The sequence below is a fragment of the Salarias fasciatus genome, chromosome 6 (assembly GCF_902148845.1).
Source record: "Salarias fasciatus chromosome 6, fSalaFa1.1, whole genome shotgun sequence".
Taxonomy (NCBI): domain Eukaryota; kingdom Metazoa; phylum Chordata; class Actinopteri; order Blenniiformes; family Blenniidae; genus Salarias; species Salarias fasciatus.
The window spans coordinates 13,658,976-13,672,134 of NC_043750.1; the positions used below are offsets into that span (position 1 = coordinate 13,658,976).

The 13,159-nt window shown below is 43.4% G+C and overlaps 1 protein-coding gene across 5 annotated transcripts; it reads left to right on the forward strand.

The window, feature by feature from the left end:
• The first annotated feature begins 244 nt into the window (after nucleotides 1-244).
• septin3 (septin 3) lies at nucleotides 245-12,670 on the forward strand. 5 transcript variants are annotated; one of them, XM_030093749.1, is made up of 10 exons: nucleotides 245-365; nucleotides 5,123-5,524; nucleotides 5,610-5,738; nucleotides 9,333-9,414; nucleotides 9,543-9,680; nucleotides 10,216-10,333; nucleotides 10,442-10,537; nucleotides 10,748-10,844; nucleotides 10,935-10,986; nucleotides 11,732-12,670. In XM_030093749.1, the coding sequence occupies exons 1-10, from the start codon at nucleotides 338-340 to the stop codon at nucleotides 11,859-11,861; spliced, it is 1,272 nt and encodes a 423-aa protein (XP_029949609.1). In that variant the 5' UTR covers nucleotides 245-337; the 3' UTR covers nucleotides 11,862-12,670. The 5 variants fall into 5 exon arrangements, with proteins under 5 accessions (XP_029949609.1, XP_029949612.1, XP_029949613.1 ...); XM_030093752.1 differs by lacking the exon at nucleotides 245-365 and adding an exon at nucleotides 590-726; XM_030093753.1 differs by lacking the exon at nucleotides 245-365 and adding an exon at nucleotides 2,683-2,848.
• Nucleotides 12,671-13,159: the final 489 nt, after the last annotated feature.

The window sequence follows — 13,159 nt, forward strand, 5'->3', positions numbered from 1 at the left end:
CACAGATAAAACCCACAAAGAGGTGAATGTCAGTGACATGGGACTGAATCGCCCACATATTTTAGCACCAGCTGAAACGCCGGTAGAGCTACCAGAACATCCCTCAGGAAAATGCATGACGAGCTGGGCCCCATCTGTGATGCACTGCCCACTCAACACGGACTGCTCTGGCACCAGTTCAAAGGGGGTCTTTGCCTCGCCGCCCCAGGGACAACACAGAGTACACCAGCGACCGGAAGAGACAAAAACAGCGTCGCTTCCACCAAATCAGCTGAAAAACTCCGCGGGAGAGAGATCGTTTATCAAGGAGGACGCAGAAGACCCCTATTATGTCACCATGTACTACCCGGGTTCAGTGTATGTTGGTGAGTACAAAGACATTCAAACCACATGAAAGACTTTCACTGAACCGAAGTCGGCAAATTAATCAGAGACGAGACGACAGGGAGTCTTTCATCTCCTGTTTTCATTCGGTGTAGGAGTTTAGTCATTTTTAATCAACGGGGTTTGGGGGGAGGGGGGGCCCAGCTGAGGGGGTGGTCAAAGAGGATTGAAGACGCAGCTCCTTATCAGTGAAGTAACAGACATGCAGAGGAACGTGACAGCGTTGGTTAGCAGACTGTCAAAGTGAAAGGTCTAGGAAGACCCACCAAATACAAACTTGATGAAAACATAGAGAAAGGGAGGCGCAGGAGGGGCGACAGGAGAACAACTGTGAGCTGAATTGTGAGTACTGCGACACAGCTCTGTTATATACTTATGAATGAAGCTGATATAATATCACAACAACACTAATAAATACAGTGCTGTTGCTCTTTGTAAAATCTGTATTGTGCCTGTAAATTATTCACCAATATCTCAAGATTTATATATCAAAGAAACCCCAAAACCATGAGGTCTTGGTGTGTGTGTGTCTTGGGGATTACAGACACACACACCATGGGGCCAAGAAGATAACACGATGTAGAGTTACAGAGTTTTTGGCTTCAAAGTGAAACAGTTTCTCTCCGTGCAGCACAAGCTGCATACTGAACGACCATTAGTGGTGTGGAGTCCAGCTGAAAAAGGTCATGTGGTTTAATGTGAATTGTCTTCAGAGGCCAGCAGAAGGGAAAACTGTCCAGTATTTGTTTTGCCAAACAAACTCAAATGCAAGTTCATGCAACAGCTTTTTCTGGCGGTTTCCATCAGTGCAGGGACTGGTATCAGTTACATTTAGCTTGATCCACTGCACAAGGCTATTGTTTCAAGAGAGAACAAGAAAAACATGTATTTCTGTGAGCAAAGACAGCTCTTTATCATGAAATTTTCAAGCCTTTGTGGTTGTTGCAGAGTCTAAACACAACAAAATCAACTCACAATCATCTGATTATTGTTTATATTGCATTGAAGTTACAGTTTGTCATGGAGGGACGAAAGCTTTACACTAACTACATGAATGAACTGTTATCACAAATGCTACTAATGTTGACAGCAATAAATTCTTAACAGGCCCAACCATAGAGCAACAACTGATTGTGCAGGTATCAAAAATGAGGAGGGTAAAGAATATAGCTGATATAAAATCATGTTTATGTGGACAACAATAAAACATAGTTGTTGCTTTTTTGATAACAGTGGCAAAAAGTAACTCAAACCCCACCCCCCACCCCAACATGTGCTTGGAACTTTTTCATATTTACAGAATGCATACATAACAAAAACAGTAAGAGCTACAACAATATGCTCAAATGGCTCACACCCTCAAACAGCCAAACAGACACATTGGACAATGCACAACGACACAATATTTCTGAAGGTTTTAGTGACACAACACAGAAGAACAAAAGGAGCATAGTTCCTCTATATGTGTCAGAAGGGTGAGCGCATGCCATCAAAGGCCTCATGACCATTAATGTTTTATCTGAAGAAGCAGATTCTTCGAAATTTTTGTGGCTTATTCCACAGAACATATCTCCGATTTTCCATATGCAAAATACCTGTTAACTCACTTAACCAGTTTTTAAAAGCAGGAGTAAAGTCAGAGGTCCATCTTTTCAAAATGCATCATTTAGCTCTATCATGCCATTTGTCAAAGCATCAAAGCAGAGCATGCACTGTAATTATTTTTTTCCATCTTTGAAAAAAAATCCAAAAAGAGCTCTATGTGGATCAGGATCAATATGATGATTAAGTACAGTGGAGTACCACTGAAAAATGGTGCACCAAAAATTATGAATATTAGGACAATCCCATAGGAGGAATGTTCTCTGCATACCCACATACCACACACAGACACACACACACACACACACACACACACTCGCCACATTACCAAGTACCCCACCTCATATACAATGGAGATAAATCAGGACAAATTTTGTACAAGTTTGCTTTAGAATAATGAAGTCTATGAATCGCCTAGTATTATCAAGTATAATTACTTAGTTTATTAATTTCCTTTAATTCACACCTCATAAGACATTACACCCCCCCAAAAAAAAATTATGAGGATGATGAAGAGCAAGACCAGAAAAAAAGTAATCTGATTCTAAAACTGTAAAAAACTACCTATAAATAGCCTGTCAGTGTTATTAAAGAAATGCCCCTGTAAGTGAAGCTGCACTGCGCATGCGCGCTGCATCTCCCCACTCCCTGTCCTCTGTCGCCTTGGCAACGGGAAAGGGGGGCTCGCGGCCGGAGGGGAGGAGAGGAGAGGTACCCGGGCTCATCACATGACCGCGCCTCCTCTCATTATCTCTCGTTTTGGATATACATTGTTTGCTCCTTGTTCCGAAGCGAGCGTGGACGTTTGAGAAGAGCGCGCCGTGTCCTCGACCACGTTCACAGGTCGGTTGAACCAGAATCGGTAAGTGAGGGAGCACCGAGCCGACGGTTAGCCTGCTAGCAGCTAGCGAGCCTTCACGTTATTATCCAGCATGACTGGAGACAATGGGGTCGAGGGGCTGGGATGGAGCCAGCCTTCTATGTTGTGTAGAAGCAGATAGAAGCTGCGTTTGTAGCGCTGCCTCGTGCCAACACTCTCCTGTGTTTAACATTCATGTGCATTTAGGGAATATTTTCCTAAAGGGGGGAAACCTTAAGAAACATACCTGTCATGCCACTGGAGCAACAATAGAGCACAATCAGTGATGGTGTTTCTGAATGTTAATGTTTGGAATTTTCCACAATATTTGCTTCCGAATGGGTTGCAGGGGGGCGTGCAGCAGGACTGATGAGATGTGAATATAGTGTACGTGCATGCATGAAGGCACCAAGGAGGAGAGGGGCGGCCAGAGACCGTGGCGGAGCTGCATGAGCACTGAGTGTTGTGAGTGGAAGTGACAGCCACTGCCTCCCTGACCTGTGCGATCTGCATCCAGCACTGAAAGCATGGCAGCAGCAGCAGCAGGCTGCTCTCAGGCTGCTCCCTGTTTACACCCTGCAGGGCTGAGGTTTGCAGCATCTTGGCTCAGCAGCCTCTTACCATCTGACCACACTGTTTGCTTCTCTCAAAGGCTCGGTTCATTGGACATGCTCTATATAAAGACGTGCAGGTAGTGTTTGAAGCGGAACGGCATCCATGTCTGAGACATAATGCAACACAGTCAAATTGTTTTCTTTTTTTGCTAAAACAATTACCTAATTTGTTGAACATCAAAAGAGTATGGGAATATTGTCCTCAATGTGAGTGTGTATAGTTGTCTGTCTCTGTATGATGGACTAGTGATTGGCCAGGGAAGTACCCTGCCCTCGCCCATAATTAGCTGGGATTGGCTCCAGCGCCTTGAGACCATGCACAGGATGAAGCAGTGAAGAGGATGGATAGATGGATGGATGACCTAGATTTGGTCTACTTTCCAGTATTGCCTCTTATAACCCAGTCAGATTATTATATAAATACTGATCTTCTTCCTGTTTCACTTTTTTACTGTTCCAAGATGATGTTCTCAGCAGAACACCGCCTACTAAATAAGTTTACAAGCACTGTTCGGTGGAAAACCTTTTTATTTGATTGACCTTTAAATGTCTTTTGTCAGTGTAGATACATCTCTTATTAGCATATATTGACTGATTTGTCATTTCAACTTCTTGGCACTCCTGAGTAGGTGTTCAATCAGTAATGTGGAGGCTGTGAGGAAGTTTTTGTGATTGGTGTGGCTTTTCAATAAATGTAGACACTTGATTGAGCCAGTGATGTGATTGTTGTTAGATGCCCTCATATGAGCAGAAATGCTTCTTGTCACATAGAGGACATGCATCAGGTATTTTTATCGCACAGTTTATTAGACTACTAAAAAGATTAGACCAACGCTGATGGCGATGAGGCCACAGAAGTCACATTGAATCAGTGCTCATCTGAACTGTCATATTGTTCATTTGCAGAACAAGTGTGAAGTAGCCTAATGTCCATCTGTTCACCCTCTACAGTTGGAGCAGATGCTGCCATTTCTCTCCAACTCCCTACAATAACTCTCCCTGGAGTGATGTGACAAGAAGTCTTCACAGTCGTGCACAAGGGTGTGACTTTAGTGTGCATGAAAGGCTAATTTGTTTAGCAGACCATGTAGATAATTGACGAATGTGAGTAACACAAGGCATGAGTTTGATTAATGATTGAACTGGGCTGCAAAACTGTAATCACAATCCACGTGCTTGGATTACAGTGCTAACATAATGTGATAACAGCTGATAGACTACTGTGCCCACTGTGAACTCTGTCCAACACCATTATGCATCTGCAGTGATTGTTGTGGATTTAAATCGGTGAGTCATCATTGCTAAGTCAGCGTAACCGAGTGTCAAAAAGCAGAATTCGACGGTACTTTATTTAATGTGTAGCAGCTGCTAGTAGTTCACTTCCTGTAGTTAGCACATACTCAGTTATAGTTACAAAACTATACCCTCATCTCTTTTTAGAAACATCTGTTCTCCAGAAATTGAACTCTCAGAAGTCGAGGAAATGAAATCACAACTGTTGGAGTGGCTATTTCTGGTCATTTGGGTGAACCAACTGTGTAAGCCTGCTAAACAACCCATTTCTTCAATATAGCACAAGAGGAAAGAGGACTCCCCTCCTCCACTGGCCTACTTCCTCTTCCTTCCTTTTCCCAATGTCATTTATCTTTCTCCTCTCCTGCAGACATGTCAGACGTAGTGCCTCCAGAGGTCAGACCCAAACCAGCCGTCCCTGCCAAGCCTCCAAATGTGGGGGTTCCTTCCCCTTCCAGCCCGTTTCCACCCCAGGTCCCGAGCATCGGAGGAAGCAGCGGCCCCGCCCCCCCTCCAAGCGCCATCCCAGTTCCTATTGGGAGTCACGGTCCGAGCCACGGCGGCAGTCATGCTCTAGGTCACGGTGTGGGTCACGGCGTTGGCCACGCCGCAGCTCACACTGCCGCCCACAGCGGAGGTCACGGTCACAGCGGCTCCCACGCCTCCACCGGCGGATCCGCCCTTCTGGGCTACATTGGCATTGACACCATCATTGAGCAGATGAGAAAGAAAACTATGAAGACTGGCTTTGACTTCAATATCATGGTAGTCGGTCAGTCACAGCGTTGTGCTTTCTCCCTTCGTTCTTCAACAGTGTTTCTTTCCTCTGAACTCATTCAGTGTTTCCATTGCTTCAGGTCACAGTGGTCTGGGAAAGTCCACCTTGGTCAACACTTTATTCAAGTCCCAGGTGAGCAGGAGGAGTGCGGGATGGTCTCGTGATGAGAAGATCCCCAAAACTGTGGAGATCAAGTCGGTGTCTCATGGTGAGTGTCAGGAAAGAGATCCTGTTGTGCTTTTGAAGCCACGCAGAGAAATTACCGGTCACTGGCCATGTTTTTAAAAGCCCAGTGTAGCACACAGTGCAGCCTGGAAGCTGCCAAGACAGTTCATTATTTATTTCCAAATGAGCTCTGTATGCATGAGCCAACTTCTGCCTCTCCGTCAGGCACTTTGATTGTTTATTTACTTTCCCTGTCCATAGAGAACATTGTGTTTTGTAATTGTACTGTGTATCATATCGAAATCTGTTTGAAAACCTGTCTGATTTATGTCAACATCACACGGCTAGCTGTTCACCCCAAAAAAAGCAAAAAGAAGTTTTGTTTTTCCAACTCTCTCTAGCTTAAAAGATTGACACTAAATAAATATTTCAGCCTTGAATTTTGCCCACTGATGACTGAATAATGAGGAAGGACTTTCTGCTGTTGCACTATTTGTTATTGCACAGTGAATAAAAGACAGTTTGTGTCCCTTGTCAGTGGTCATAAAGTGGGATTTTTCAATTGAAGTTTCAGAACAGGAACAACAACAAAAAAAGATCATTGTAATATTGAAATCAAGGGACTGGCCTCACCGAGCTGACAGGAGGAGGAATAATGAAATCTGAATAGGAACACAGGCTAAGTAGTGTGTATAAATAGGCTCATTTGAGATGAGCTCTGCTTTGCCTGGATAGTAGACGAGAGCCAGCGGCAGCAGCAGGGAGTCGAGACGAAAAGCTGCAGTCAGATGAGACAGTTTCCAACAGCCTTCAGTCAGGAAGCCAGAGAAATCCTCACATTAGACTGATCCTGATTTATAGTGATTTATAATGTTATCAGACATGAACATCACTTTACATACCTCCTCTGGTTGCTTTAATCGTAACAAAGTAGCCTCTTAAAACAACATAGAGGAGATTTCTCCTCTCTGGCCATTGCTCATCCTCTGTTCGACATGATTTCTCATGTGAGCCCGTATTGAATCACTTGGTTTATGAATTAGCCGAGTAGACCTTCCATCCTCAAACTACATAAATTAAAGGGGAAATGTCAATTAGTAGTTAACAGCAGCAAAAAGAAGAAAATAATTCAGCTCTCAATGTTAATAGTTCAGATTTTTAGACTCCCTGACTGTCACATTATTTTAGGAATCCTCACATCTCACTTGTGAAAGGTTTTTTTTTTTAATCTGCTGTGACACTGAAAGAATTTAATCAGTCCAGTGATCTTATTCAGATGACGTTGTGTCCATTTCCATGAAATATAATTTAAGTGCTAACACTTCATAGAAAGGCTATTAAGCTATTAACCGTAACACGTCATCTATACGTATTATGTGAGCGATCTTCTGGTAAAATAAGGAGTTTTCTACTGATATGTTCTGTAATGCAAAGCTTGAGCCGTTGCTGCAGGTCCTTTATGACTGACGCTTCTGATTACTCCAGGACAAATAGTAATTAGTCTGGCCAGTGTGCATTGTTCTGGCTCCAGATTGCTGAGAGCTTTTATTTGTCGCACATCGATCAATCCTGTCTGTAAAGCTCTTTCAGTGCGAGGCCGAAGTGAAAAGGTGTTTGTTTTTTTTGTTTTTTTTTCTGTTAGGCAGATTTTGGCAGGCTTGTTTATGTTCAGCCTACGCAGTATTTGATCAAATCAGATCAGAGATCAAAGCAGTCATTTTTAACTTTTATTTGACAGATGGAGAGTTGTCTCCTTTGTCTCACTTCGCTCCGGTAATCCTGCAGAACCCCTTTTCCCCGTGTTCTGAGCCACTCTGTCTTGGTCCGCTGTTGCATTTTCATGATAATAGAATATCACGGGATGAAAGGGCACGAGCCTTACAGCTGTTAAGAGCTTCACTACTCTCAGCTCCATTTCTGCCGGTATCAGAGGTGAGCTTCACAAAGGGAGGGATGGCAGGTCTGGAGTTCGTCCAGCCTAATGCACAGACAGTACAGCTGACAAGACAGCAAAGGCAGTGCAGCTGAAAGCATTCTGTCATAACCATCAGGTGTGATTTTCATTCAAGAGGAGCTTTAGTTTATCCACAGTATAGAAGAAGACCTTCATTATCTCCAACATTTCACAGGGTCTGACTTCAGCTTCCGTCCCTCAGTGTCACTTTGAAGCCGTTCGCTGTGGCAGACGGTTTTGCATGTCATTTCTGAAACTGGTGTGAGACTCCACAGTGTGTAGCCTGCAGGATCGCACTCATTACAGCTCCCGGGACGAGCCAAGCAGCTGCATTAGCATTTGCACGTCTTTGTTGGCTCACTACAGTGAGGAATAATGTCAAACCGGTCATGTCAGAGCCTCGTACGCAGCTCAGTGTTTTCCTACTACAGTGTAGATGATAATGCCCGCATCGCCTGCGGTTGGCGTTGACCTGACATTATGACGCTGTTGTCGGTCACATGTGCTGCCAGCAGAAATGTGGTGTCATTTGCCAATGCCATGTCTTACAATGTTACAATCACTGCAAACATGGACACTTAACTTAGATAGCAGACCTGTATGATTTGATGAAAAAAGTCCATTACTGTACATGAAATCTGTCCGATTTTAGCTGGAACTTAGTTTAGTCATAGCCATCCTCCATTCTGATTTATCCATTTGATGGTCATTGAGTACTGCAGCCAATCCGAGCTGACTGTAGGCGAGTGTGGTTTGGACTGGTCACCTGTCCATCACAGGACAGACAACCACACTCATATGGACACCAACAGTCAACAGTTAGGCTCAGAATTCTTGTTTGATTGCTGAAGGAAAGTGAAGTTACTGGTACAAAAAACACACACACACACACACACACACACACACACACACACACACACACACACACACACACACACACACACACACTCAGGGAGAACAAACTTCAGATTGAAAGAACCCAAACATAACCTGGACTCAAACTGGAGAACCTCCCATGGTGAGGTGTAAGTGCTAACCACTACTGTGCAGCCTCAGTCTACATAGAATATTTGACAAAATATTGATAATTTTCATGCCTCGACGGCCATTTTCAAAGCTCTAATATTTAAAAAATACATTCTTTTTTTTTAAGAGAAAAGAAGTCATTTCACAAACCTCCCTTTCTTAGTTTTAATTATTTTGCGGTGAGATATTCAGTGACTTTGTGAGAAGCACACATTGTCGCTCACATTGTCTTTGACCTGTCTGAAATGATGGAAAGTGAAAAACTGCCCAGTCCTTCACAACATAAATCAGTTTAAACTGCCTTTCCGCCACTAGCTTGGTATGAAGGTGTTCTACTGAAAAAACCTGCCTCAGTCTGCTGCCACTGCAGCCAGACAACTCGTCAGCCACATATCCAGAAAACGGAGGAGTTTCCAATCATTTACACCTCTGATTCAAACTGAACAGATCTGGAAGATTTTTCCATCCATCTATGTTCTCTGCTGCATTTTCCAGTTAAAGGAGGCAGCAGACCTCATTGATATTACAGTTTTTCAGAAGTTGTCACTGTTTTGCTTCGTGTACCACTAGAGGGCGCTTGCTTACCCACTGAGGATCATTTCACATCGTTTAAATGTTTCTGCTCAATAAAGAAGTGTTTGTGTGTTTTCTTCACAGTGATTGAAGAGGGTGGTGTGAAGATGAAGCTGACAGTCGTCGACACTCCGGGGTTTGGCGACCAAATTAATAACGACAACTGGTGGGTCTTTCCACATTGATCAAGCCTCATATCTGTCAGAAAGACGTATTTTTAGTACACGGCTGTCCCACTTATTTATTTATTTATTTATTTATTTATTTATTTTTTCCGTTCTTCTTCGCTCACAGCTGGGAACCCATTTCCAAGTACATCAATGAGCAGTACGAGAAGTTCCTGAAGGAGGAGGTCAACATCACCAGAAAGAAGCGCATCCCCGACACGAGGGTGCACTGCTGCCTCTATTTCATCTCCCCGACTGGACACTCGTGAGTCAGACAGCGGCAGAACTGCAGATTATCGTCGTGATCGCACGCGCGATAATTGATCGTCCCGTTTAAAAAGGGATGTGTTTTTCAGTGATCCCCAGTGTTAACGAGAGGGACGCGCACGCAGAGTTCGTGTCTCTTTACCCAGAAACATTTCATTTCCCATTAGCAAAGCCATAGATCAAGAGCGCTGCTTTACATTGCAAACGCCGCACACCTTCCTCCCCTCCGAGCAACTCACAATTAGATACCTCTGACAACTGTGAAATTGCTCCTTAATGGTTAAATGGATACAGTCTTTGGTGGATTACTGCCAGAGAGGCTCATCCTTCTTGGCCGGGGTGAACGAGATTGACTGGATGTTTTGTGTGCAGGCCGACAGGAAGTAAGACACAACCTCTCTCCAGTGACAAGCCCACTTTTCATGAACATTCACGCCGTGAATCTTGTATAGTTACTTCCAGTCTGCGTTGTCGTTACTGTGTCACCGCGTCAGTCTACTACGTGGCTCAGTTCACCTCTCTGTCTGCTCAAGTCTTCGACAGCTGGACCTGGAGTTCATGAAGCGCCTGAGTCACTCCGTCAACATCATTCCAGTTATTGCCAAAGCGGACACGATGACCATCGAGGAGAGGCAGGAGTTCAAGCAGAGGGTGAGTTTCGCCAGTAATCTGACTCTGAGTGTCTTTTATTGGCCAGTTCCAGACCCAGACTCTGCAGATGTGGACAGCTGGATATGGTTACTTTGATTCGTTTTGTAGGTGAGGAAGGAGCTGGAGATGAGCGGGATTGAATTTTACCCACAGAAAGAGTTCGATGATGACATGGAGGACAAGAGCGACAATGACAAGATCAGAGTAAGCGCCTCCGTGCAGCTTTTGCCTAATGAGTCTTTTCCTCTGCTGAAGGGAAAATGTCTCTGGCACTCAGCTTGACCCAGTCCCTCTCACAAATATACGTCATGTCCTCGAAGCAGAATGTCAGAGCACTGATGTGTATTTGTTTCGTCTCATGAAACTTGGGCAGATTTCGTGGAGAACTGAACTATACTGTGTCTGTGTCCACAGGAGACGATGCCGTTCGCTGTGGTGGGGAGCGACAAAGAATATCAAGTGAATGGCAAAAGAGTTCTGGGGAGGAAGACAGCATGGGGAATTGTGGAAGGTGACTTGATGAGTTTCTCTGGTTTGGAGACAACTGTGTTTATGTTAATGCCCATTTAAATGTTTTCCCTTTTTTTTTTTTTTTTTTCAGTGGAAAATTCCAATCATTGTGAGTTCGCTCAGCTGAGAGATTTCCTGATCAGGTAAAAGGGCTTTTTGTATTCAAACCACAAAGCAATGGACTGGAAGATATGAATGTGTTGTTCAAGAAAATGTTCATTATGTAAAACAGACACATTGTGGCAAATATCTGCTTATCTGCAACAATCTGCAACTGCTGTAACGCTTTTGGTGTTTCCTTCCACTCATTCCTTTTCATTACTATTTAATTCATTTAGAAGCATACATCCCAACCCACTGCGGCACCCCACCTGAAGCCTTTTGGCGCACCCGAGAGGAGGCCTGCTCTAAAAAAAAAAAAGTCACATCATACCAAACTCCAGTGGGCTGACCAAGCTATTAAAAAAAAAAAAACATTGATTTATCTTTTAAAGCCTGGAACCAGGAAATGGTCATTTTTGGTTATTATTTATTATTGTGTCATATAAATGTGTGAATTTATTCTTTTTAATGTATTGATTTTGTATCTGACACAATAAAAAAAAAACTTTATTTTTTTATTCATTTTATCTGCATCGTGAGAGCAAAGTCAACCCCTGCCACTGATTCCAAAGCCAATCCCAGCATCCCTCTCGTTGAAGCTTTTATTTTGAAATGGAAAGTGAATCACTCTCTTGTAAACCTGCTCCGTTCTCCACATTTAAATTGATGATTACTTGAAAAGTAATGGTTCCAGTTCTGCTGTGTTTTGTGTGATGGTCTTCACAACCTGCACAGAAATACAAATATCAAAACAATAACTCATGTTCGTTTGTGTGTGTTTCCCAGGTCTCACCTGCAAGATTTGAAGGAAGTCACTCATAACATCCACTATGAAACCTACCGTGCCAAGAGACTGAATGAGAATGGAGGTCTGCACCCCATTTCTTCCAATGACACCCAAGAAAGCAACCTGTAGGCTCTCAGCTAGAGGAATAGTTCAATGTGAGAATGAAAACCGTGCAATGAAGCTGATTGATGAGTCTGCAGAATACTATAATCGTTGTCACCACAGCATTGGTGCATGTGTAGAAAAAATATCTGAAATCTGTAAAACTGGTTTTGTTTCATCTCCAGACTCCAACCGTCCCCTTTTCCTTCACTCTCTTCCTCACCGTCGCCTCCCTCATGCATATCAAACACCCCCACTTTTGTTTCAGAGTTGACTTTTTGTACGCTGCCAATGCCTTGTTGGTTCTTTGAATCGTCCAGCTTAGGAAGTGCCACGTCACGATGTGTGTGAGAGGATCATTTTCTAGTTTGGGTCTTGTCTTGCATCTGATGCCTACATTTCATACAAACAAAATTATTTTCTCTAAATAACAAAATGATGATTCGACATGAAACAGTGATGCATGCAGCGATCTCTGCATTCCAGTCTGGAGAAAATGCCGTTTTAAAATTCTCAGCAGCGACTGTTCATTTGAGGAAAGGATCCCTGCGGCTTTACTGTCAGGAGGGCTTACCAAACATCACAAGCTGTGCTGTCTTCTCTAATAAGCACCTCCGAAAAGGAAACAAATCAAACATTTCTCTAATATTCGCTTGTCCTGGTTTTGATGGACTTTTTCCCTTTTGGAATAGTTTACATGCACAGACCTGTGCACTACGGTGGGAGCAACATCAGTCACATTTAAATCAGACTACAGAGAATGCCGCTCATGCAGGCATTAGTGTGAGTGTGTAATGTATGCTGCAAATTCCCTGATTCACCGCAACAGTGCAAACGAAAACCAAACAGTTTGGGACAACACAGCTCAGCCGTCTTTTTCCACAGTGCATGGCGTTTATTCTGCACTGACAGAGTGTGCATCTGCAAATCAGACCAGAGGAGGGCAATGCTGATCCTGAACGGCCACAGTTCTCTCCAACACACCTGAATGGAATTAAAAAGTCATCAGAAAGTCCGAAAACAAACCACTCATTTCAATCAGCAGCATGCCCAAATAATCAGAACTGTGTTCCTCCGAGACTGGAGCCTCATTTAAAAGCAGAATTCTATCTAACATTGATCTCAAGAATAAAGATTGAATTTCAAGATTTGATCTATTTAATTTGAGCTTTTGAGAGCCACCATGTCCCTTTGGCATCTTAACCACTTCTTGTCATTCATTTGATTTTCATTTTCTAGCCCTAATCAAATATGACAATTATTGCATCTTTTTTCTGCACAACAGGAAACAGCAGAGAACCTAAACTAGTTTTCAGTATCTTGTG